The 27,713-nt window shown below is 40.1% G+C and overlaps 1 protein-coding gene across 2 annotated transcripts; it reads right to left on the bottom strand.

Moving 5' to 3' along the window:
* Positions 1-241: 241 nt before the first annotated feature.
* Positions 242-23,802, bottom strand: LOC146666456 (kinesin-like protein KIF2A). 2 transcript variants are annotated; one of them, XM_085414494.1, is made up of 21 exons: positions 23,658-23,802; positions 22,702-22,796; positions 21,114-21,233; positions 20,850-20,904; positions 20,019-20,138; positions 18,767-18,867; positions 17,386-17,481; positions 17,184-17,238; positions 15,642-15,804; positions 15,471-15,561; positions 15,322-15,385; positions 15,146-15,237; positions 13,746-13,888; positions 13,424-13,628; positions 10,719-10,829; positions 10,553-10,620; positions 9,873-9,962; positions 7,848-7,995; positions 7,153-7,254; positions 2,888-3,023; positions 242-915 (listed from the first exon to the last, which is right to left on the bottom strand). In XM_085414494.1, the coding sequence occupies exons 1-21, from the start codon at positions 23,716-23,718 to the stop codon at positions 830-832; spliced, it is 2,202 nt and encodes a 733-aa protein (XP_085270620.1). In that variant the 5' UTR covers positions 23,719-23,802; the 3' UTR covers positions 242-829. The 2 variants fall into 2 exon arrangements, with proteins under 2 accessions (XP_085270620.1, XP_085270621.1); XM_085414495.1 differs by lacking the exon at positions 9,873-9,962.
* Positions 23,803-27,713: the final 3,911 nt, after the last annotated feature.

The raw sequence follows: 27,713 nt of genomic DNA, 5'->3' as shown, positions 1-27,713 counted from the left end.
TACAAATAAAGTTGTATTGTATTGTATTGTATTGTCTTTCATGTTAAACTGAAGGCTATGAAAAGATTTTCATGCCTTTGAACAGCGTGAGTAGTTAAACATATTTTAGTAATAATTAGTAACTATGAACTAGTGGCCCCGAAAAAATTAGCTAGATGCTCCACAGGAGGTGCCCTGAGGGCTAAATAAATACACATACAGCAACAAGAAGTAATCTTTTATTATGGCAAATGAAAGAACTGTTTCTGTAAATGTATCCTGAAACACCTTGATCATAGTGCACCCTTTAGCGCAGTTAATGTCACATAAGGTTAATTTTAGGCTTGTCTCAATCAAACCTTAATTACATACAGTATCAACACAAACACGTGGCTCATGTTACACACAAACTTGACATGCCCTGTTCATCCGAGCTGAAACAGGAAGAACAGGAAGAAAAATTCCTCCAAATATTGCACAAAATGGCAAAAGTTGTTTATAAAATTGCCCTGGTGAGCATGACTGATCTGATAAAAAATAATTTAAAACAATGTCTGAACTTTTTTGTTTTAAAATCAAGTACTTGGGATTAAGCACACAGAGAAAAACTTTATAGATACGCTTTACAGGAACATGGCAGAGCGTGGGCGGTACGCTCTTTGGCTTTGCAAATGGATGGATGACAGGAAGCAGTCTGTACAGCAGAGAGGTCAGGGAAAACCAAACACACTTACAGGAACTCACACCATAAAATCACAGCTGAGTTAAATCAGCTGCTTCATCAGCACTGACCTCCTTATGGCCTTCACCTCTCTGAGGACCAATCAGTGAAATAGCACATGTTATGCGTCTATAGCGCCCGAGGCCTCTTGGGGGTGATTTGTTTGCTAGCTTGTTCCTCTTCCTGGAGAGTACAACGGAAAGACTTGACTTTATCTGGAAGAGGAGAGAATATCACACAGAAGGCACTATTTAAATGATGATCTTTGTCTTTAAGGATAACATGAAATCACGTCACTCATACAAAATTTGATACACCAGCTGAAGCTTTTTTTTTAAATATTGTGAAATATTCTGTAGCAAAATGTGAATTTTATAAAAAGTGAAGGTGAAATGATAGGATAAGAGCAGAAACTGGTGAAGAATAGGAAATAAAGATTTATCTCTGTCCTATCAACATGGATAATCCTTCTGCTGGACAATTGTGTTGTCTTTGTTGGGTCTCTTGTATTTTCATATAATTCGTAGCTTAACTTCTTTCTTTCATATAATCAGCTATTTGCTCATTGTGACAAAGTGGAGAAGCAGTTGTAATTCTCTCCATTTGTCCCATATGTGTTTACCTTTTTTTTGCACATTGTACACATTATTCTGTTTCTATGTATTTGCTATGATTTGCTATTTGTCAAGTAACATTGCTTCACTCACTATCCCGGGTTTGTTTGTGTAAGCGTTTTGTTGCCGGCAAATCAAACATTCTGCAAATTAAGACAAATACTAAGTTATGCTTCTTTATACTTTATTATGTTACAGATTAAGTCATTTGTTCATACTTACTCTGTTTGTCTTTTCAGTCATCATGAGTGTCAGGTGTGGGGAAACGCCCGCTTGGCATTTCCTCATTTTAAAGTCCTGATCATGTCACACATGACATCATCAGGTCAAACCATGTGGAGGGGTTTCTTTTTCCAGAGAGATGCTTCCTTTTGTTTGTGTTAATGTTTAAAGGGATTTGTTGAATGTTTTTCCTTTTGTTAATACTGCCATTTAGTTGTGTAAATGTGCATATTAGAAGTGTGTAGAGGTTTTGTGTTTTTAGATAACCTGAGTAGAGTTTTAGATCCCTCAGTTGAGTGAGTGGTACTGGCTGGGCAATTGGAGGGAAATTGATGGCCCTATTTAAAGCCAGTCTCTACCAGATGCAGGAGAGAGGAGAGGTGAGCTGTGTCACCAGAGCCATGTTATGTTGAGTTTTGTTAAATGAATTGATTTGGGGAAAGTTTTGTTAAGTTATACATTAAATTAAGTTCACTGCAAATAAATTGCTCACCTTGGAAACCCAAAATGTCTGCATAGTCTGCTTCCCTACCACCTTCCTTGACGTTCGAGTGTGACTACTTCACACTCATCAATACTGACCTTGATTGAAGTATCAGATTTTTAAATCACCAAATATGGGTATAGTTCTTAAAAATCCAATATGAATATCACCCCTATATAGGGCGATTGTGGCTCAAGAGTTGGGAGTTCGCCTTGTAATCGGAAGGTTGCCGGTTCGAGCCCCGGCTCGTGTCGTTGGACGGTGGATGACTGGTTGTCTATAGCGCTTTGAGGTCCTTAGGGACTAGTAAAAGCGCTATACAAATACAGGCCATTTACCATATGAATAAGTGTAAAACTTATTTGAATTGTTTGCACAAAACACATTTTGAGTTGTACAACTGAAAATGTGAAGATATATTTTAATTTTACTTGCAAGTTTGTTGATGGAAATGGCACACTATCATAGAAACTACTTAGCACTCTTGCACTGTAATGCGTTAGTTTGGATTGAAGCTTACGCACTGTAAACAGAACAATAATACAAACCAACCAATATACACATCAAGGCTGCAGTAGATGAAAAATCCTGTGTTTTGTGAGATAAAATTGCCGTTTCTGAGTCTGGTGGAGAGTAACAGATTCATTTCCTTGTGGGAAAGAACTGCTGGCAGAGGAAATGTTTTAAATGTAGCTTAATATATAACATAACATCGGTACATTGCTTTTATTACTGTGGCAGCTGGTAGTTGTTTGTTAACGGTGTGTCTGTTGCCATCTACAGTTATTCATTTATCAGACTAACTTGTAGAATTGATACTTTCTTAATGCAAAGAGGCTGAAAATTTGGAAACTGCATGATGTTTACCTCTTAACTCAGTAAGAATGTCTATCTTCTGGTCCAGGATTTGTTCTAACTGAGTTGCATATGATTCAACATCATAGTCCACCTCCTCTGTCATTTCCAGAAGCACCTTCTCATCCTCCAAGCACCGGATCGACTCCTGTAAGGGAAAACGATGCAGCTGAGTTGGGCTATGTGGTTTTAAATTCATATTGCCTATGAATGCAAAAGTGGGTCAAAGTTATGTTATGGCACGTGGTTCCTCCTTATAAAAATATGGCAAATTCTATGGTATTTACTGTAAATTACTGCACTAAAGATAAGATAAGATAACCTTTATTAGTCCCACATGTGGGAAATTTGTTTTGTCACAGCAGGAAGTGGACAGTGCAAAAGTTATATGGCAAAAATTAGAATATAATAAAAATAAAATACTGTACACAACTGTACAGAATAGAATAAAATAAAATACTATATACAGTAGAATAAATAGAATAAAATATACAATAGGATAAAAATAGAATACAAATACTTAATACAACTGAGTAAAAATACAACTTTGTCAGATAAAGAGTATTGCACTTAGTGTTATTGCACATGTGTGGATGTGTGTGTTTGATCAGTTGGAGTCTTTGTTGTACAGTCTGACAGAAGTGGGGAGGAAAGACCTGCGAAATCTCTCCGTCCCACACCGTGGGTGCCGCAGTCTCCCACTGAAGGAGCTGCTCAGTGCTGTCAGAGTTTCCTGCATGGTGTGGGAGATGTTGTCCAACAGGGATGACAGCTTAACCACCATTCCCCTGTCACTTCCCACCTCCACTGGGTCCAGAGGGCATCCTAGAACAGAGCTGGCCCTTCTGATCAGCCTGTTCAGTCTCTTCCTGTACCCGGCAGAGATGTTGCCACCCCAGCAGACCACACTGTAAAAGATAGCTGAGGCCACCACAGAGTCATAGAAGGTCTTCAGGAGTGGGCCCTCCACTCCAAACGACCCGAGTCTCTGCAGCAGGTACAGTCTGCTCTGCCCTTTCCTGTAGTCTGAGTTATGAGTCCAGTCCAGTTTGTTGTTCAGATGAACACCAAGGTACCTGTAGCAGTCCACAGCCTAAATGTCCATACCTTGGATGTTCAGTGGTTGCAGTGGAGGATGTTTGTGCCTGCGGAAGTCGACCACCAGCTCCTTGGTTTTACTGGTGTTGATGTGGAGGTAGTTCAGCTGGCACCAGTCCACAAAGGCTTGGGTCAGTCCTCTGTACACCTTGTCGTCCCCATCAGTGATGAGGCCGACTACTACAGAGTCATCAGAGAACTTCTGCAGGAAGCACTGGGTGGAGTTGTGGGAGAAGTGTGCAGTGTAGATGGTGAAGAGGAACGGAGCCAGAACCGTTCCCTGTGGGGTCCTTGTACTGCAGACGACCCTGTCCGACACACAGCCCTGAGTCCTCACATACTGTGGTCGGTCGGTGAGGTAGTCCAGTATCCAGGTAGTGAGGTGACGGTCCACTCCAGAGTTCTCCAGCTTGTCCTTCAGGACCGAGGGAAGAATAGTGTTGAAGGCACTGGAGAAATCAAAGAACATGATTCTCACAGTGCTTCCAGCGGTCTCCAGGTGAGCGAGGGAGCGATGTAGGAGGTGAATGACGGCATCATCCGCTCCAATGCCAGGCTGGTAGGCAAACTGAAGTGGGTCCAGTGATGAGCTCACCAGGTGCCGAAGCTGAGCCAGGACCAGCCGCTCCAGGGTCTTCATCAGGTGGGATGTCAGAGCCACTGGCCTGTAGCTGTTGAGGTCCTTGGGGCGTGAAGTCTTTGGCACTCGCATAAGCTGTTATCGCGATAACATGCGAGAATTCCCGGGGCAGGTAATACGGACGCATGCTAACGGCTAACAGCTCAATGTCTCTGCTGCAGAGTTGTTCTTTCACAGTGATGTGCTCAGGGTTACACCATCTGTCATTTACAAACACTGCCAGTCCCCCTCCTTTCCTCTTACCGCTGTCTCTCGTCCTGTCCGCTCGCAGCAGCTGGAATCCCGGTAGTGTCACGCTTGTGTCCGGAGTTAGCTCCGTTAGCATCATGATGCTACATTGCCGGTACTCCCTCTGTGACCAGGTTAGCGACGTGACCTCATCCATCTTATTGGGCAAAGATCTTACGTTTCCAATAATTACAGAAGGAAGAGATGGTCGATAACGTCTCCTTCTCGGGCGACGGCGCTCCTTCCCAGCACGACACCCCTGTCTTTTCTTCCTCAGCTCGCTGGGAATGTCGATGTAGCTTTAAACAGGTTAAAGCTATCAACAAAGGACTTCATGGAAGGACTTCATACATCTATGTATTTTGTTGAACAGATAACAGAATAAAGAATGACAAACTTCTGGTGACCAAAGAAAAGCAGGATGCTTGTTGAGTCAAACACTTCTGGGAAACACTGACCCACACATACAATTTTGAGCAACAAGAAGAACTGGGAGCTCTTCAAGTAGAAGAAGGCACCATATCTCAACATGAAGTCTGTTTGGCGATGAAAGCTCAAAAATCAAACAAACCAGCCAGCATGGATGAAATCCAATCAGAATTGCTGAAATATGGAGGGCCGATTGTTACAAATGTGCTCACAAAACTGTTCAATGAATGTTGGTGAATGGAGGCCGTCCCCAAAAACTGTCAGAAAGGCGTCATCCTCAAACTACCAAAGGAGAGCAACATGATGGAGTACACAAACTGGTGTGGAATCACCCTACTCTCTGTCAAAAGAAAGGCCTTCTTCACCATGCTACTCTGCCAACTTAAAGGCACTGCCGACCAACGCCTCTGCGAAGAACAGGCGGGCTTTCGACATGGACGATCATGCACTGACCAAATATTCACCCTCAGGAACATCATCGAACAGTTAGCGTTCAATGATATGTGTTAATTGAGAGCGATCACTCTCAATAAACTTCATCGACATCAAAAAAGCCTTTGATAGCATTCACAGAGATTTGCTTTGGAGCATCCTCCACCTGTACGGTGTCCCGCGAAAATTCATCTCAATCTTCAAGTCACTCTACTGCCACCCCAACTGCTCCATCAAGATGAACACGGGCCACACCGATCTCTTCACCATTGAGACTGGTGTCAGGCAAGGACGCATCCTCTCGCCCTTCCTGTTCCTAATGGCCCTCAACTTCATCATGAAGAAAGCCCTGGTCAGGCCAGATGCAGGCATCACCTTGGACGGGATCAGTTGACTTACCGACCTTGATTTTGCAGATGACTGGTGGAAGATGGACACCACCTCCAGCATCCAACGTCGAACCTGGCTGGAAAAAGTTGGACTTTGCATCAGTGCAGAAAAATCAAAAATCATGCACATTAGCGACCAGGCCGGTATGCCTAAGATCAAGATCGGTGGGCAAGAACTCGAGGTGGTTGAGAGGTTTGCATATCTTGGCAGCGTCATTGGCTGGGACGGAGATTGAGAGACTCATTTCAAGAGCCGCACTGGCAAAGCCTCGTTGGTATTCCAACAAATGTGAAATATCTGGTCATCTGCCTCCATCTCAATCAACATCAAGGTTCATTAGTACGCCTCAACCATCATCCCAATGGAAATCTATGCATCTGAAAGGTGTAAAGCGTCGGCCAGTATTACCAGGAAGGTGGACGTCTTCCACCAGTGCTGCCTTTGAAGGATAATGAAGATCCGATACTTTGATCATGTCACCAATGAGTAGGTGCTACGATGAAGCAACCGTCCTCACCTCAGCGTGATTATCGCATGCTGCCGTCAAAAACTTGCCAGGCACATCATTCGCATGGACGACAGCCAAACAAAACATTCAGATGGGTTCCACCTGGAGGTTGTGGCAGGGGACGGCCATGGCTGACCTGGCACCGGACCTTCCATTATGACCTCAAAGCCCTTTGCATTGCTTGGGATAAAGGTGAAGAGCTTGCTGGAAATCGTAATCGATGGAGAGACCTTGTCGCCCAATACGCTCGATAGCTTGGGTGGACGAAGGTCTGGCAAAGGTAAAGCCTCTTGAGAAAATAGGGTAGATGAATTCCAGTGCTAGCTGTGAACTGTTGCTTAGGATATCAGATTTTTAAAACTAAAGCTTTACCCATTATAATAAACGATTTAGCATTGTTCAGAAAAAATCTGTATCTATACTAACATGCCTCAAAACAAATGATCAATCAGGTATGTGGGGCTAGGCATAGCAATTAGCTACAATTGGTTATTAATTTCCTATTATTTTTAGCTGTAAATGGAAAAACAGAAATCTTCTGGCCTACTGTACCTGAAAAACAGCCCTGTGATCCTCTAGCACCTGCTCCTCCATTTCTACCAGCTGAGAGACGGCTTCATGGAAAGTGAAGAGCTGCGGGGAAACCTCTTCCTCCTACAATAAACAAAGCCAGTGCTGTGATTATGAATTTAAAACTGCAGGAAATATATGCAAATTTAAACTAAAAACAATTATGCTAGATAAATTCCAAGAAATAATAATAATGTACCAAAACCCAGAGGTACTTCATTTACTTCTTTTATTAAATCCTAATGTTATTCAATATTCAGCCATGACCATTTTCCAGATGAGGCACCATCAGCCACAATGTGAATGAGGGTTATGACATAAAAGTTAAAAAATAAAGTGACTGCAGAGGAAGGCAAGATCTATTGTTTATTTTGTTGAAACTAGTTTTATATGGAAAGTAACTGTGCAAGAACCTGCAAGCAGACTTAGTGCTGAATTGAACTGTGAATGTGGCAGGGAGCTAGAGTAAAGATATGAGAAGGTAGGAGGTATTTTGAATATTATTGTTTTCTATGGGCCACATTTGTGGAATAATGCAAGTTATCATCTGGCTCAGCAGTTCCCAGCCAACTGAAGTCAGTTTGTGGAAACCTAGCATCTATATTTTTCACACGGAGCTGCTGTGGGTTCAGATGTTCTCTGTCACGGTAGCGTGCGTGGGCAGCAGATGTTCTTACGTTCTGTTCACAGAGCAGCTTCAGATCATCTCTCTGTGGAGAGCTCCCCACTCCCCACTGAGCCTCCAGCACCTCCAGCTGCGTGATGTGTCCTCCCTGATGGCTCTCCATCATGGCTGCCGCAGGGTCCACTGTGAGCTCCTTCACCCTGACAACACATCAGCACTATAGGTAAACCAACAGTATGACAACTGCAAACAACTGCAGAGGTGAGCTACAATGGTGTGTAGCTGTATATGAGAAATATACAAACGTGTCGCGTCGGTGACAAGTGGTTCAACATGCCAAGAAATCAGTGATGAATACTGTGAGTTATGAGAAAGAAACATGAAGATGAAGATGAAGACGAAGAACTTCATGCAGGCTTTGGGAACTCACGTCTGGAAAACAAGTCAAGTCAACAAATGACTGATGAAAAAAGCCTAAAGAACAAAGAAAACCAAAAAGTTTACACTTCTGCTGAATTTGGGATTTAGAGATGGAACAAAGTGGGGCACATGCATCATGATAGGTGACACAAAGCTAAAATATATTGAATAGATTGGATGATACTGGTAAGGTGATGTAGCGATTTCTTTTTTACTTTTTGCCAACAAATCTTACAGAAAGATCAGAACCCAGAGGAGGCAGTTGTCAAATGGTATGCTGAATGGAAAGATCAGGATGCGGTGTAATTTTTTTATATTTTTTTTGCCAGCCATAAATTATTGTAGCACATAATTTTATAAATGAATTGTTAACGTACTCTTCATTTTAGATCAGTTTTATTAACGGTTTCCTGAAGATGCTTTATATTTTAAGGTAAAAGCCCACAGCAACACTGAGAGAACCCCATTGCCCTATGAGCAGCTTTGTTGAGGATCGCTCCTTTAACAGGAAGGTCATATGTGTTGTTAATTGACAGAAAATGCCCCTCTTTTTTTTTTTTTTACTGTGAACCCCTTATAAAAAATTGAAATTTCTATAGATAGTGAAAGAACAGGATCTTTTCTGTCATTTAACAGCTTATCAGTTGCGTCATTACATCGGTGCAGTATAAATGGCCATTAGGGAAGGTTGTGCTGGGCCAATTTCTGCCCCCACGCCCTATATTTGATACTGCTGCTTTAGTGAATAATTATTTGCACTACGAAGACATGTATGTGGGTTTAAAACACAATAAATGACAATTAGTTTTTACAGCAACTAAAAAATTTGTCATCCAGTGCAACAGTGTATCTCACTGGAGTGTTTTGGGATGGAAGTGCAAAATATATAATACTTATATAATGTAATACTTCATAGAAAAGTACAATTGTTATTGTTTTTTTTTTTTCCCCAAAAGGATTTGTTGACAAAAATAAAATAAGACTAACAAAAAAAGTGAATGACTTAACCTTCTAGGACCTGGCGTCCACATATGTGGACATCACATTTTGGGTTATTTAGACCAAAATACTCAATTTTGCTCTACAAGGGCCTGATATCCACTTACGAGGACATTATACAGCTACTGTTCTATCAAAATTTTAAACAAATATCCCCATATGTGGTTCTTATTTTTCTTAAAAACAAAAATAAGGTAAAAAAAATAATAAAGAAATCTGGTGATTCTTCGTTTTTACATTCATAGGGCCCCAATCGGCCCAAATATCAAAGAGAAACTAAAAATGCATTCTGTGGAAGAGTTTGGGTCTTAGGAGGTTAAAGCAATAAAAAAAACTTTGTAAATAATAAGTAAAGTGAGGCAGACAGTGAATGAACTCATTTTAACCTTGGTTCACATGCCAGCTAAACTGAATTTAATTCAGTTTTATTTATATAATGCCAAATCACAACAACAGTTGTCTCAAGGCACTTTATCTTGTAAGGTAAAGACCCTACAAAAATGATTACACCATTATTATGGTGACTGATGATGTTAGGACCCTCAATGATCTTTTTAGAAACAGACACAAAGCGGCTGCCTGGGTTCATGTGAAATGCCAATACGGGGGTAACTAATTGTGCAGGACACTGTTAAGAGACATAGCAAAATGATCATACTCATAGGTAGGGGAGAGCTCAGAGCGACCTCCTCCACCCCCACTCTGGGAGAAGGGAATGTCTGAGGGACTTATCCCAAATTCCTTTACTCTGGGAAAAAAATGCATGACAGGGGAGAGAAACACACATCAACAAGTGGAGGCAGGAGAGGATCATGTTATGTTATGTTATGTAGTCTTTTCTATTTTACATTTTTATGAATTCATTCAACAGAGGAGAAAGACAAACGGAGCACACAGATAACTAAGAATATTCCTCACAATAAGTCAACATTTTCAAGAAAAATCTGGCTTTATGTTTCATGCAAACTCCTCAAACACAAAATTTTAAATAATTCTCTATACTGTTACAATGGTGAATGTGCTTAATAAACAAATTTTCCAAACTTCTGTTTGTGATAGGCAGCCAATCAGAAGAAAGCTGGCTTAAAGTGAGAGAAGTTGAAGTTGAATTGAATTTTTTGACAGTTGAATCTTGTATATTAGATAAAACTATGGAACTTGAAATCAGTATAACAGGTCCACTTTAGAACTTTATGTTGATGCTTTTGACAAAACCTGAAAGTCAGGGTAGTTAGTGGAAAGTGAAGGTGTATAAATTTGAAATTATAACTCAATGTGCATTCATCTTAATGTTATATCTGAAAACCTTTTTTTGCCTTTCAGTAGAATCTTTCCTACCTGTTGGCATATCTCAATGTGTTCAGTGTGTTTTCACAAGATGCCATCCCAGGAGAGATGGTTGCAATCTGTAAAAAGATGAGAGAGGGATTTACCAAAACTGCAACCAAATCTGTAATCACTTTCTATTGTGTCTGTCTATAGTGGGTACATGTTGTTTTCTTACCATGCATGTTCTGGAGTTTTCTCCGATGAACGAGTCCCGCAGCACTTGGGTTAACTTGCTGGCTCTAAATGGAGTGTGTGGTTTGTTTCTGCCCAGGGCTCGAATACACTCCTGCAAACATACACCATGCCCAATTATGCAAAAAATCTGGCTAACTAATTATAGTCATTTTTGAAAATAATTTTTAAGGAGAACTAGGAAATATTTACTATTTTTCTTTTCTCAGATGATTTGCTGTTTCAAGTCAATTGAATATATCTGGGTTTTCTCGAGATTGCCTGCCTCCATCTCCTCCTTTCCTGTAGAATCTTCCAAGAATCTTCTTTGCTGTCTTAAAGTTGTTGTTTTTTTGCTTTTTTTTATATCTATAGCCTATTTGTTGCATTTTCCTTGATGGATGTTCTTCTGATTATACAGCAGCAAAATGCCCCTGAAAGATATTCTTGATCCCTTTTTTCCTCCTGCCTGCTGTCTTCACATCCATTGCTTCATATATCCACTATCCCTCCTCTGACATGTCCAAAAACCCCACCCCTCAAAGCTGCTCAACCAGAGCACCTTATTAAATCCTGTCCAATCTGCTTACTCCTACAAAGATCTTAACATCTTCAACTCTGCCACCTCCAACTTGGCCTCCTGTCAGTGCCACTGTGTCCAAACCATACATCATACCAAATCTCACTACCACCTTACCTTTCACTCTTGCTGCTATTCTTCTGTCACAAATTACCCCTGACAGTTGTCTCCATCAACTTCACCTTGCCTGCACTCGCTTCACCTCTCTTGTGAGGTGAAGCGAGTGCAGGCTGTCTCCGTAGCGATCGGTGAGTGGGAATAGTCGGTGTAAGAATCCAAGTTAATCGTCTTAATATTAAATCAATCGAAAGTATCCGTAACATTTTCTTTCTGTTTGCAGCATCCCCTCGTCGACATGAGAGCTAAGTGGTGAAAGAAGCGCATGCGCAGGCTTTTCCTCTGGGACATTCTGAACTCTTTGTTCTATTAGAAGGCATAGCATACATTTTCACTGCTATGCAGATGACACCCAGCTCTATCTGTCCATGAAGCCAGATAACACACACCAATGAGTTAAACTGCAGGAATGTCTTAAAGACATAAAGACCTGGATGGCCGCTAACTTTCTGCTTCTTAATTCAGATAAAACTGAGGTTATTGTACTCGGCCCTGAAAAGCTTAGAAATATGGTATCTAAGCAGATTCTTACTCTGGATGGCATTACCTTGGCCTCCAGTAACACTGTGAGGAACCTTGGAGTCATTTTTGACCAGGATATGTCCTTCAACGCACATATTAAACAAATATGTAAGACTGCGTTCTTCCATTTGCGCAACATCTCTAAAATTAGAAATATCCTGTCTCAGAGTGACGCTGAAAAACTAGTTCATGCATTTATTACTTCCAGGCTGGACGACTGTAATTCATTATTATCAGGATGTCCAAAAAACTCACTGAAAAGCCTTCAGCTAATCCAAAATGCTGCAGCAAGAGTACTGACAGGGACTAGAAAGAGAGAGCATATTTCTCCTGTTTTGGCTTCCCTTCATTGGCTTCCTGTTAAATCCAGAATTGAATTCAAAATCCTGCTCCTCACATACAAGGTCTTAAATAATCAGGCCCCATCTTATCTTAATGACCTTGTAGTACCATATCACCCTATTAGAGCACTTTGCTCTTGCTCTGCAGGCCTACTTGTTGTTCCTAGAGTATTTAAAAGTAGAATGGGAGAGAGAGCCTTCAGTTTTCAGGCCCCTCTTCTGTGGAACCAGCTTCCAGTTTGGATTCGGGAGACAGACACTATCTCTACTTTTAAGATTAGGCTTAAAACTTTCCTTTTTGCTAAAGCATATAGTTAGGGCTGGACCAGGTGACCCTGAATCCTCCCTTAGCTATGCTGCAATAGACATAGGCTGCCGGGGGATTCCCATGATGCATTGAGTTTTTCCTTTCCAGTCACCTTTCTCACTCACTATGTGTTAATAGACCTCTCTGCATTGAATCATATCTGTTATTAACCTCTGTCTCTCTTCCACAGCATGTCTTTTATCCTGTCTTCCTTCTCTCACCCCAACCGGTCGCAGCAGATGGCCGCCCCTCCCTGAGCCTGGTTCTGCTGGAGGTTTCTTCCTGTTAAAAGGGAGTTTTTCCTTCCCACTGTCGCCAAAGTGCTTGCTCATAGGGGGTCATATGATTGTTGGGTTTTTCTCTGTATCTATGAAGCGCCTTGAGGCGACTTTTGTTGTGATTTGGCGCTATATAAATAAAATTGAATTGAATTGAATTCTGTACTGTCACTTTGCATGGTTAACCCCGAGTATTTTAACTCATCCACCTTCACTACCACCCTTGCTGCTTGCTTTTTCACTGTTATACCTGCCTTCCTTTACCATCAAAACTGCTCATGTCAATGTTAATTAGATTTGCAGGACATTCATGTGCTCCAGGACTTGAAAAAATGAAAACCTTCACTAGGACTTTTCTGTTGTTCTACAAAGTATAATTCTTTTTTTTTTTAGCAAAGGTATGGTGTGCAATCATTTCACCCTGGAAAATAAACAGTTCAAAGAAATCTTTAAAATGAAAATGACATTAATACCCAAAATGAGTGTATGTAAACTTCTGAAATCACAACTATATGAGAAGCACAACACTAAAGAACAGAATATCTGTAGTACTAAAGCGAAGACCTTGAGTGCCAGCAGACTCTTGTTGATCTCTGCTCCCTCGAGGCGAGTCTGCCGGTCAGCGCTGGACGTGTCTGCCCCTCTCTCATTCCCCGCCAGGTCGATAAGAGAGAACTTTCCATGCATCTTCCCCCGCCGACGCAGGATGATCTGGAAAACAGCGTGACTCCGGGAGGAGTGAGCGTTGGCCGATGTCTGCCCAGACGTCCTGCAAGAGGCATGGTGGGGGGTGTTCAGGGGGTTCATTCAGCGGTTCTCCAACTCAAATCTTGTTACTGTTTAGTGTTTTCACATATCCATATGTGAAAAAAAAAATCACGTTTACCTGCAGCTGTTTCCCACTTCGATGAGTTTGAGGACATCTTCTGTGCATTTCACCTCCCTCTCCTGCAGGCCCACCACCTGCACCTGCTGCTTCCCGTCCTCCAGCACCCGTAACTTGGCTTTACGGTTTAACAGGTCAAACACCTTCAAACACAAATATGCTCAACAGTAGCGTTAGCAGTTTAACCTTTTCTCAGCTTCACAAAGACAGAGGACTGGACTCTGGCAAATTTCTCCTGATTTAATTTCCATTACTTGTGCTGATGGTTCTTACCCCATGTAGTATTTTCCTAGCAGCACTTCTACCATGAGAATCATTCACATGATTTACCACCAGCCACTTATGCTGAGATGTGTTTAACATGGTCCCTGATCTGAGCTGCTGGTATCTGGTCAAGGCACATGAACCTCCTTTCCTAGAGCAATTCTCATTACAGCTAATTTTAATCAGAGCCGGTCCTTAGAAAAACTTTTCTGGACTACCTGTCTTTATCATTTGAAGTCATTCTTGTCATAATATTAACATTTACAGCATACTTCCTCCTGAAGTAGCACCATTTAATTTCAATCCCTCACTGCTGACAAATAATACAAATAACGTGCGATATCATGCCCAGATGTGATATGAATCCCAAGCTTGCACCTAGCTCTTACAGGTTCACAGTTCATCTGCTCCCTGCCAAGAAAGCGGTGCCTACTTCAGGTCAAGTTCCATGTTAGTCGCCTTAGAGCAAAGGCCCACTCATGAGCCTCCACAGGGTGTGGAGAGGGGCTCACGTTTGCATGTGAGGAGGAGGGAGATCCTGAAGTTCCTCTGTTGCTGCCCAAGAAGTGCAGTATAAGTTATAAGCTCTCCCACTCGATTATGGAGCCTATCTCCCTGGCATGGAGCACCAAAGGTGCCTCAGGAGGCAAAACAAGACCACAACTGAGAGTATGTTCCACCTGGTGAATGCCAGTGTTCCATGCTATTTGTGTTGTTCTGAATGAACCGACTGAAAGGGAACAAAGTGTTATGTTTAATACTTCTATTGCCTGGAGAAGAGGAATGAGGTAAAACACTAGCTTGCTCTGTTGTGCAGCTGGGCTTGGTGAAGAGCAGCTATCAGACTGACTGTGATGACAGGGGTGTGTATGTGCAAGTGCGGCCGACATTATATATGTTCAGGGAACAGAAGTTATAAACATAACAATTTGTTTTCCAGTGACTGAGGTACCCGTCTGCTACAGAGAATCAAGCACATTGGCATAAACAGTTAAATATAAATATGTGGTATTTTTGAAGTAAATTGAAGTAAATGTCTCATCCTTCATCATGACTCTATTCATCAATTATTTAACCTTTTTTTTTATTATATATTAACATACAGCTTAACTGATCAGTGATGATAACACACTTACCTTCCCACTGTAAATTTCAAAAAATGTGGCAAAAACTTGCAGGTCCAGCTTCTTATAATTTGGCTTCTTTAACATGAGAAAAACGTCTCTGGCTGCAGGGAGAGAAGGACACACCTAAATGAGAGAGACCAGCAATAATAATGATAATAATAATAATCAGTAAAGCAGAAACTAACCAGACAGTGCATAGATCCCTTTGGAGCAGTCCTGGTTCTTTCCTGAGAAGTCCCCTCCCATTGTCTAAAAGGAGACATGAGTTAGAATTTGAGAAGTTTGGTTTTATGACACTAAAACCAAACTTCTCAAATCAAAGTCAAAAACTCACATGTGTTTTTCCACTTCCAGTTTGTCCGTATGCAAAGCACGTCGCCATTCCCCTCTCAAAAATGGTCTCAACCAGTGGCTGAGCAGTGAACCTGCAGGGTGGAGTGTTTATTGGCAGCAGAATATTTGACTCAAGTGCTACAGCATGAAGAAAAAAGAAAAAACAGTGTACCTGTAAACCATTTCATTGGTGGAGTTCTCATCAAAGGCATAGTCAAATCGGAAGGTCTGGTTCTCCAGGTAGCGGGTCAAGTCAACTTTCTGCTTGGGCTCATGGACCATTACAACGTCCTTACTGGGAATGGTGATCACATCCAGATCCTTTGTTGATAACTCTGAAGAGACACAGTCATTGTTATAGACACAGGCTACAATGATGTACAAGGGCAAGGACAAGCAGCAGTCTATAGACATCCCTGTTACTTGTTTTTAATTAATCGACATTCAGAGATTTTTAGAAATAATATTTAAAATGGACACAATTGGCACCACAACAGAAGAAATGACCCATGAGTAGGGATGGGTACCGGTATCCGGTGCCATGATGGCACCGGTTCTGACATAAACGGTAGTAACCAGACCGAAAAGCAGCGCACATTTCGGTGCTTTATTTCCCTGAGATGTCATACACTTTGGATTCTAGCCAATCATTTTACCTTTCCGAGGATAGTAGGCGGGTCCAGGTACGTACGTTCTTTTAGAGCAGAGCTACAGATTAAAAACGCCCAAGGCGAAGTGGTCAAAAGTCTGGCTGTACTTCACAGCAAAAGATGCAAACCCAGCAGCCTGCAACAAGTGCTTTAAGGTGATACTGTGCAAAGGAGGTAACACCTCGAATCTGATGAAACGCCTGGCGACCCATAGCGTTTTTTTAAAAGTCTAGAAATGCGCCGTATTTGATAGCTTGCTGCAAGACCTCACACCGTGCACATCTACTGCGGGTGTGGTGCCTGTTATCGGACCAGGAGTTAGCAACATGAACCCGAAGAGGAGAGTCCTGGCCCCTAGCCCTGCCAGTGTAGCAGAAATGATGACGGATGATGACGGCAGCAGCAGCCGTTCTTCTCTGCGTGAGTAGCTTAATGTTGTTCGTGTGTAATTTACGTTGAGTAGGCTAACCACCATTAATGCACGTAAGGTGAACTAGCAAACACCGTCGTAGTTACATGCGGCTGTCTTCTTGTTTGACGGCAGATGCTCCCTTCACCCTGGCCAAAAAGGCTAAAATGCCCAAAGAAAAAGTGGAAAACAGCTGAGAGGTTTTAGGACAAAGTTTGTGTTTTTCCATTGTTTAAGCACTGCTTCCAGCCAAGAGTGATACCATATATGCCACATAGCTGCAGAGAAGACTAACATTGTTATCTTTTTACAAAAAAACAACTGAACATGATAGGTTTTTGGACAAAGTTTGTGTTCTTCATTCTTTAAGCACCGGTTCGAGCACCGTTTAAGCACTGGCACCGTTTAAAAAGTATCGGTTTGGCACCGGTATCGGATTAAACCTAAACGATACCCATCCCTATCCATGAGTGTCCAAAATCAGGCAGATCTGATTGATATAGTGGATGTAAACAATAAAAAACTTTTAGGGAGGCTTTCCACCTCCTCACAGGGGTCATCTCTCCAATTCTAAACTACTTTGATTAGCTGTCTGAGCTTGAACACAGGCTTCACAGTTTCTCTGAATACAGCTGCTACATAAATATGCTCTTACCTTTTTTGTTGAGGGGACGTGCACGAACGCACACGCATATCCTGTGCTCCTCAATCTGAAACATGAGAAGACATGAATAAATAGTGCGGTTCACACCTTTGTACTGGCCATATGACCTCCTCGTTTCTCCTTTCTTCCAACATTCTCAGGTACCTCTCTCTCTACTGACTCCTTCTGACCAGCAGATCTAAATTGGACTCACCAGATCGTTTGTGGTTAAAGGTCTGTAGTCCAGACTGGCTCTGAAGTCTCTGATCATACACATAATCTCATAGTTTGGTAAATTAACGTCCACCTCCTGCAGTGGCACAGAAAACAAAAGTATTGATCACATAATGACAAAGACAATAAAAACATTCAGGAAGCATTTCAATTATTCGTGAATTAATTAATTCAAAATCAACATCCTAACATTTTGAGTGACACGTCATGTACTTTTAAGTCTTTTGTCTAAATCAGCCGATTAGAAGCTACTTTCAGCCTGAGAATACTTTTTGTATCCAGACAGTGCTCTCTAAAATGGGTTTGGTAGATCACGTTTTGATTTTTAGTTCCAACTAACTATATGTTTTAACTCTAGGGCCACCTGCTCAGAACACTGTGAACCGAACACAGCTGCAATAATCAAAAGAAAAAAACTGAAGCATCTGATTCCTTTAAAAGTTTGTGTTGTTTCAGCTGTTTTCAGAATTTAAACGTTTTTATTAAATGCTACATGAGCTGACTGATTAATTAAAACAGTGCTTATTAAATCTTCTCACAGTTTCAGTTAATATGACTTGATGAGTAATGTTTCTTTTGCTTTGTTTTTTTGGAGTATAATTATCCATGTTTTTTTCTTTTTCATTTCACTCACATTGTCACAGTTTTGCTTATTTAACATGAGGTTATATTTAAAAAACCTGATTAATGGCATGCATTATAGTTTCAATAATTTGCTACTGCAAATCTGGAACATTACCAGCACACTGTGAAAGACTACAGCAGACACACACAATAGAAATAAGCACAGAAAAAAGCTCAGTCCACACATCCACATGCATTAAGGTCAAAATATTCAAGCAAAAATATATACAGTATATTTAATCTTGGGTTAACAGTACAGAGTCTAGTTGTTTGTGCATAATTCTGTTGACCTTTTTTTTTATAAAGAGACACAGTACAACAGTATAGTGGGTAAAACTCCTGTTGTGTGAGAGGCAGCATTATTATCCATGTCTTATAGTTATGACTATAAACCAGAACTTTCAGCATTTAGGTTTGAAAATCTGGGACTTTTGTTTGTTAGAGTGGTGGGGTTGGCTCAAATACTGAACTTTGAAGTCATTTAGATGAAAAAGTGAAGACAGTAGACATTTTGCATTTTTGCAAATTTTGGAAGTGTTACAGTACAAATAGTAAAACAGGTGGCCTCCAGGAGATGTCTTAAAAACCCTGGGAACATGTGTTGGCAGGTATGCTATAAATCAGCTTCATATCTAGAGATAATTCTCAAACAAATGGTTCTCCACTTCACACTGTGGTAATGTGTTTGTTGATGTGTGTATAATGTAAAGTACTGTAGTGTATGCTTGAGTTCTCACTTGTGCCCTCTTCTCTCTGAGCTCTTGTTGCTGAAGACGTCTCTTCTCTCTTTTCTCCTGCAGTTTCTCCACCTCCTTCACACAGTTAGATTTCCTCCGTGCTGAAAAAACAAGGAGCACAGTGGCCTAAAATATCAGCATCAAAATATATATACATATGGTTACAGGCTGAAGTAACAGGGACTATTCCCTCTGATACATTAACAATTATTTTTGATGATGCTGACTCATAATGCCTTACATTTACTTTTACACACACAAAACAAGAGCTGCAGTTTTGCTGATGCTCCTACTCAGTCATCTGGCCACCACATCGACAAAACACTTCATACAACAAAAGGGAAAAAAAAAGAAATAAATCAAAAGAACTGTGTAGCTGAGTAGTTACACTACGCTTTGTACATTTACCTAAAATCTAAATGGTTTCATAAATTTAATTAATCTTGTTCAACTTTTATTATATGTCCCACTTTCAAATCTTGAATTAAAAGTCAGTTTTTCTACTATACAGATGCATCATGCATGCATCACCTTAAATCAGTCATTCTCAATAATCAAGTGTAAAATGTACAATATCTAAAACTTTATATTATAAAGACTACATCCATTTAGCCAATTCATAAGTTGTAAAAAATAATTTGTTGATAATTGTGAATGCCCCCTAACCTGGGTGTTTTTTTAATTGGCAACCAGCATTATTTTAAACGTGTTAAAAGTCCTGGAGTATTCCTAAAACACATGGCAGTGATTTGATTGATTCAGTCCCTCAGCCCATATCTTGCCAAGCTCCATTTGTCATTCTGTGTCTGAGTTCATCTGTGTCATGATGTCGGCTCCGTTCTGCTCTTGCTTTCAGTGTATGCACATAGCCCGGTGGGCAGGTCTACAAAAAACTTGCCAGATTTAGCTGATTTTTAAAAAAAATTACACTGAATATGGCTTTTTATTTACAGTATTTCTTTTTTCAAATGTTATGTTTTGAGTGCTATTTGAAGGCCTGATCTTATTTACATATTTATGGTCATTCAAACAACAGCAGAGGAAAAACTTAAACAAGTGCTGCAGTATGAAGCCACAGCGAGTGAAAGAGCCTTTGACACCCTTAGACACACAGCTGTGTGGGAGCATGACATCACTGCTACAGAGAACAACAACAGAGATGCTGGAAACTCCCTCCAGAGAATTTCAAACAGAGCCATGTGGACATGAATCCTCTCTCATATGAAGTTTGCAGACGGGGTGACTGTGTTACCGTTCTGCTGCTGTATCAGGGACTGGTTTACGGCAGGCTGGGGAACGATGGTTGGTGGGGGTGGCTCCGCAGCTTGGCTGTGCTGACTGGGACGTGCCCGGGTTGTTCCCACTGAGGCAGCTGAGGAGCACACAATCCAGTGTAACTGCTCATCTCAAAACATTAAAAAGGCAGTTCACCCAAATTATACAAAGTTAAACCCAAATTCTCAGGAGAAGTGTTCACAGTGACCCTCTTAGATTTTCTGTGAGGTTTGTTCATGCCAGTGTTTCTATGCTGACTGCTTCAAACCGACTGCACAAACTTAACCATTCATTTTGTCATAACTGACAGACTCGTGAAGCAGGGGATTTTATCATTAGAAGAGTAAATACAACCAAACATGACTCTTTAATTCTAACAAAATATTACAATTTTAAATATTTAACACTGATTTTTTTTCTTGTCAATTCAGTTAAACATTCATAAGAAAGAAATTTCAGCACACTTATTGGATGTTTCTTCCTAAATGCACACTGGGAGTCATTATTACATTCTTACAAAACCCTGTTGTATACAAATTTCTATCTTTGACTTTTACAGTTATTAATCACTTGGACTAATTCTTGTATTGGGAAAACTTTAACTCACCTTAAAAACTGACTTTAAGGTGAGTTAAAGAAGTTGTAGTGAAACTGTTCTACAGTAATTTCCGAGAAAATAACCCTCACTCACTCTGCTTCCCATAAATTCTTTTTTTTTTTACATGATCGGGCAGCACCAACTGTATCGAAGTAGAAAATGATTAAATTATAAGCTTCATATCTCAGAGCTGTTAGTGGGAGAACGTACCTCTGTTCTCCCGTGGGGTATTTTCAGCCTTGGGTATTGCTGTAGTCCGTCTGGTCTATAAAGACCATAATCATTAGAGTTGAATTAAGAATGAAAGAAGGGAGTACACAAAGTATGCAAGGAAAAATGTCTAAACTGAATTATATGTTATAGCAATAAATACAGCATAATCTCTTCAAATCAGGAATAATAGTAATATTCTGTTAAAAGGTCATGTGCAAATAGGAGTGATTGATTAATGATGTCTGGTGTTGAGAAGCAGACCTTGGGTACTTTGCTGGTTTTGGCAACATTGGAGGGAGGAACAGGAGCCTCGGGACTCTGTGGTATCTCTTCATCAGGAGCTACATCTGGATTCAGAGCAAAGACGCTCTCCAGATCAATCTAAATCAGAAAAAAGAAAGAAATTCCTTTGTTATCGTTACAATCTTTGTTTAAGCAGGGGCTAAAGATCACCTCATCAAGTGCAACAGGGGCTGTATTTGCTGAGAACATCAATAAAGATGATCAATAACGTTTATCTTTGCAGTATGTGACTGCTTAATTTGTCGTAATATCTTTTATCAATAATATTTTTTCAATATTTCTACTCTTTTAGAAGGCTGTAATGATGTAAAGGTGAACTTAGCCTCCCAAATGAACACCCAACATAAAAAAAAAGCTCAGATAATTCTGCCAATGACAAAGCTCGTTAAAATCTGCGATCTTTCTGGTTGCCAGCAGGAGGACATTCTTTAGCTTTTTAAAAAGAAGTTTGATTGCATAGAAGCCTATGGGAAAATGGCCTATGAGTTTCAGGTCTTATTGCACACATACATGAAATTATGGTCCTAATTAGATTCTAAAATGAACAATAAAGCAGGTTTTGTCTTAAAGCAAACCTACATTGTTTTTGTGAATGTAGTATTGCTAAATCTTCCAGTCTTTCCTAGTTTTGGTAAACCTTACTTATCACATCTGGTTTCAAAACATCAACATTACAATTCCCAAAAAAAAGCTCACCTTTTGACATGAGGACTTTATTAAACTATGGGTCATGTGACGGTGTCTACTTCTATCTTTTTTAAGCATTTTATGCTTATACACTTGAGATACTTGTAGTGCACTGCATCGGGTACAGCAATATGTTATATGTTACAACAGCATTACAACATGTCCAGGATAAAGCAAGTAATAAGATACTCATGTCTATTTCATTGCTTTCAGGTGTTCCAAAAAGTGATTTCCAGTGTTTCTTTGTGTTTTTCATCTCTAACATATACTGATAAATATTGTGTGGTCAGGATTCACTAAGCTGTTATGTATAAAATAAAGAAATTACCTATTTTGCAAGTATCTTCATGACTCTGTAATATTGTATCTGCTCCTTGTTTTTTATTACGATCAATCCAGTCCTTTTTGGCTACTTAAAACATCTTTACAGTACTATGTCATGTTTGTTGCAATTTCTGCCTCTCTTTTGGCCAGATCCCTCTTAAAAAGCCATTTTTAATATGAATAAGAGTTTTTACCTTGATAAATAACGCGTATATAAAAGTCACTTTGACAAAACTGATTGCAGCATCTGATGTCTGACAGGGTTATTGTTTCTGGCTCAAAATGCTTTGATATTATTAAGATATGTTTCACAGGTTATAGGCCAGCAACTCATTTACAACAGTTTAAATACCAGCTATCATTTTTTGGCAGACAATCACTTTTTAGTCACTTCATCAGCAACACAAATAAAACTACAGACAGGTGCCATATTTGAAAGTTAATTCCTGACAACAATTCAGGAAGAGAATTACAAATTACAAATCACTACATTTCAGGACATAATGAATGAAACCGAGTGCAGAGGTAGATGTACCTCTTTCCCTTTGGTGTCTCCGTTCTCAATCCATTCCACTGTCACACTCTCATTGTCTTCATGCAGTGATGTGACCATCGCCTGGTGTATTCGTCCTGCAGAGAGGATACAGATGGATGCTAGGCCTGCGCAGTGCTGGACCAGACTGTAGAGCCAATGCTCATACAGACACCAACTTATGAGCCATAAAGCTAATGTTCAGTAATTAGGCCTGAGGATATTTTGTGCATTATCTTACAACAAATAAACTGATCCATCAGTCATTCAGTGTTTACAGGGAAAACTTAAACCCTAAAATAAGGATGCTGATATGCTAAATGGGTGTGGCTGATGAAGGATGATGTTGAGACTGTCAATCACACCACTGCAAGCGCTGCGTGTAGTGACTGTTGACCGGGTTCTTAGCCATCAGACAAATATTAAAATACACAGAGCAGTTTGAAAGTCGTGCGATTTTTTTACTGAGATGAAATACAGTTGGAGATGAAAGGCCCCCATCAGCCATCCATCAGCCCTGGTTAACAGGCCACCGCTGCATGGTGCATGATGCAGTGCAGACTTGTGCCTGCATCCCGTCCTCTAACCGGAGGTGTTTCGGCCATGAAGCAATGGACGGGAGGAAGGAGAGGGAGGGCGGCAGGGTAGGTGTCAACCGGACAGCAGGTGGACGGACCCGCCCGCAGCCCTGCAGTCAGGTCGACCCATTGCCGTATGTCTGCATCACTGACAGACACAGCAGCACCGTGTCAAAGACTATTTGTGTCATTTTTGAGTCTCTGACATTTCGCTCGCCGACCTTTTACTGCGACATTCCTGTGAATGACAGTGTAGCAGCCTGCTAGCTAGCAAAAACACCCGGCTGCGTTGAGCGGTAACGTTAGCTGCTCTCATGCGGACCGGCCGGATGGAGAGCGGTGTGTCTGAATGTGCATGTGTGAGCGGAGCATGCTACGTACCGTCGCTCCGTTTTATCTCCACATAAATGCCAACGAATATCTTCCCGAACATCCCGGCCATCGCTCCCGGTATGCCGTTTATTGAGCGCTCCAGTCTAAGTTGTGTGATATTGCGGAGACTGAGGTCATTTGCGGTCTGTCAGGAGAGAAGACAGGCGGAGAAGAGCAGGTGCGCATGCGCCACTGATGTTTTCACCTACAATTTCAACCCAATAAATAAATAAATAAATAATAAAAACGGACTACTGTCGTTAAATTTATAACAAAAATTCACGTTGTAATCCTGTTGTTGTTAGTACAATTAACGAAATATGTAGATACTTTACTTTTATTTCCATTTTCTGTAACTTGGACAATATAATTATTATAGGGCAGAAAATTTGATTAATATATCTTATTTTTTTATTTATTAAAAAAAAATCAACAATCTAAGCTCAATAAAAGCTAATGAACTTTTCGATTTTGGACTGATTCAGAACCTTAGGAGCCTGACAGGCGACATTCTGTCCTCTCCAGTTTTTTGTGACTGTGAATCAGGACAGGAATTAACGAGTACAGTTTATACCAAAATGTGCATCTGTTTAAAATATTGTGGCAATTCTGTTCATTGTTTTTTGTGATGTTTTGTCATAGCGAAAAGAGAGAGACTGTAAATGTATATATATCACATAATTTATTTTTAATATAACGAATTAAGATGTATTCATCCAGTTTTATGCATATAAATAATAATAATAATAATAATGATAATAATAATAATAATAATAATAATAATAATAATAATAATAATAATAATAATAATAATAATTTACAAAAACAAGTTAACTGTGACTGTATGAAGGCAGACCATAACAGATATGGTGACATAACTGATTGACAAATATCATTTTTATGATTCACTACTTTAATTAAAAAGTGCATCTTTTTTTAAACCAGCATTATTGTAAGGACAATCACTGAACATTAAGTCGTATTTTTAAAACAATGCTATATCTTTTTTTATGGAAGCTGAATTTAAAGCAGATTTTTCAAAGTAACATTTTCAACCAGGACTGTTTATTCTTGATTTTCTTTATGTTTACAGAAACCCCAGGATTGTTAACTCACTCTATTCTATTTTAAGCCAGTTTGAGCTTCTGACAAAACAAAAAAGTTGCTATTGTTCCCAATCACTTGACCGTAGAGTAGTAGAAGGAAATTTTAGAACTGAATTTGTTGTACGAGTGGCATCTCATCAAGCTGGAACTCCTGAGAGTGACCCATTATGTTTGTAGTAGCCTGTAATCTTTGTAATCTTTCATTTTCATTCATCTTGACCCCATGCCCACGGGGCTTGTGAAATCCTGCCTCTCTTCTTTACTCCCACTCATCTGTGCTATCATTCACTCTTCTCTCACCACCGGTATCGTTCCCTCCTTATTGAAGACTGCTCTAGTCACTCCTATACTGAAAAAACCTTCTTTAGATCCTAACAACTTTAACAACCTCCGTCCGATTTCCAATCTACCCTTCATTTCTAAGATACTCGAAAAAGTGGTTGCAGCTCAACTTCATTTACACCTGGTTAATAATAACATCTATGAGAGATTTCAATCTGGTTTTCGCTCATGTCACAGTACCGAAACTGCTCTACTTAAAGTCACTAACGATCTCTTAATCGGAGCTGACTCTGGTCTTCTCACCATTCTCGTCCTTTTAGATCTGAGCTCTGCCTTTGACACCATTTCTCACTCTGTCCTTCTAAGCAGACTTTCCTCTCTCGGCATCTCTGACACACCCCTCGCCTGGTTTCAATCATATCTCCTCGACCGTTCCCAGTTTATTCAACTAAGATCATTCTGCTCTCGCCTATTCCCCGTCACCTCTGGTGTACCCCAAGGCTCAGTTTTAGGCCCTCTTCTCTTTATAATATACATCCTCCCTCTGGTACCATCTTCCGCAAATTTGATCTTCAGTTTCATTGTTTTGCTGATGACACCCAGTTATATCTCTCTTGCAAACCTGATTCCTCCCTCCCACCTTCTTCCCTTACAGAATGTCTATCCGAGTTAAAATCCTGGTTTACCTCTAATTTTCTAAAGCTCAATGAGGATAAAACTGAGATCCTCCTTATTGGCACCAAATCCAACCTTTTGAAGGCAAACCATTTCTCACTTACCATCGATAACTCCACAGTTTTCCCTTCTCCTCAGGTTAAGAGCCTTGGTGTCATCCTAGACAGTACACTTTCTTATAAATCACACATCAATAACCTCACCCGTTCTGCCTACTTCCATCTACATAACATTAACAGATTGCTTCCTTCTCTTTCCACCCAGTCTACGTCCATTCTTGTACATAGTCTTGTTACCTCCCGTATTGACTACTGCAATTCTCTTCTGCATGGTCTCCCCCAAAAATCCCTCCATAAGCTTCAACTGGTTCAGAACTCTGCTGCTCGCATTATCACCAGAACCCCCTCTTACCAGCACATCACCCCTGTTCTTCAGGAACTTCACTGGCTCCCTGTGAAATTCCGGATAATTTTCAAACTTTTTCTGCTCACCTTCAAGGCCATTCATAACCTCGCTCCTTCTTACCTTTCTGACCTGTTAACCACCACTTGTTCTGCCCGTTCACTTCGTTCTTCTTCTTCTGTCCAGCTTACTGTACCTTCCTTCCGCCTCACCACCATGGGAAGCAGAGCTTTCAGCTGCTCTGCTCCCAGGCTGTGGAACTCTCTGCCCCCTGAAATAAGAAATATTGGTTCTCTCCCCCAGTTTAAATCCCAACTCAAAACTCATCTGTTCAAATCTGCATATTCACTGTGAATCCACTGTTTGTTCATTTTATCTTGTGCTTTATTTTATTGTTCTTATTCTGCCATTGTTTTACTAAGTGTTTTATCCTATTGTAAAGTGTCCTTGGGTGACTTGAAGGGCGCTCATAAATAAAATTTATTATTATTATTATTATTTTATACACTGGTGACCATGGAAGTGATCGAAACACCTGAATTCAGTGATTTTGGATGGGTGAGTGAATAATATACTGTAATGTACATGCTATGATACACTTATATCTTCTAACACACAGCTGAGGTCACTTGTGGGGCTCCACAGGGTAGCATTGAATCCTATGACAACTATTCAAAAACTATTCAAATTTTCCTTTATTTTTTGATGATTAAAAATGTATATATATATATATATATATATATATATATATATATATATATATATATATATATATATATATATATATATATATATATATTAGAAAGGTTCTGATTCAAGGGGAATAGAAATGCTTTGGTTCAATATACATAAATTATCACTGAATTATAGCAGTGTGATTGTAGTTACAATGTTCTTGTTCAGTCATGTTTATTTGCTAGTAGATAAGTATACATTTATATATGTTGCATGCATTAACTTCCATGACATATTACAAACTGACTCTGGAGGAAGACTTATTACACAGAAGGCAAGTCTTTATTTTGACTGAGTCACAGTTCTCAGAAACGTTATCCAAACTAAATCCAAAAACTAAACACACAAACTCATAAGTAGCCCAAAGGTGTATACTAGGAATCAAACTGAACACAGCCATGATTTTTGTTGTTGTTTTTTTCCCTTGCATAAGCTGGCATGACAAATCACAAAACACCAGCTGGGAATAATGGGCCGCATGATGATTGATATCAACTTTCTTTGTTAATCAGGGCTTTCTGCATCAGGCTCTGTGTGTGCTCACAGAAAAATGGGGGATTTCATGCATCTTTTGACTTATTTTCCACACAAAATGATCTCTATGTGACACCTACTCCGATTAGAGATGTCATCAGATCATCACATGTTAGTTAAAATCTATATAGGATATAAAAGGATAACAGTAAAATGCAACATTTAAATTAATTAAATTAATTAATTTATCCTCTGCTAAAGGAGGTAACAAAAAACCCCACATAAACATGTTTTCTTAGTATTTGCAAAAATTCACCAATGACTTACTTGTGGGTTCTGTTATCAGTTATATCTAAATTCCCCCATCATGTTTTTAAATGACTGAATTTGT

This window comes from Rhamphochromis longiceps, linkage group LG7 (assembly GCF_057381845.1).
Source record: "Rhamphochromis longiceps isolate RC_006_pf linkage group LG7, R_longiceps_female_GT1.1, whole genome shotgun sequence".
NCBI lineage: Eukaryota > Metazoa > Chordata > Actinopteri > Cichliformes > Cichlidae > Rhamphochromis > Rhamphochromis longiceps.
The sequence above is the reverse complement of the archived record's forward strand: the minus strand, read 5'-3'. Positions and strand labels throughout refer to the sequence as shown.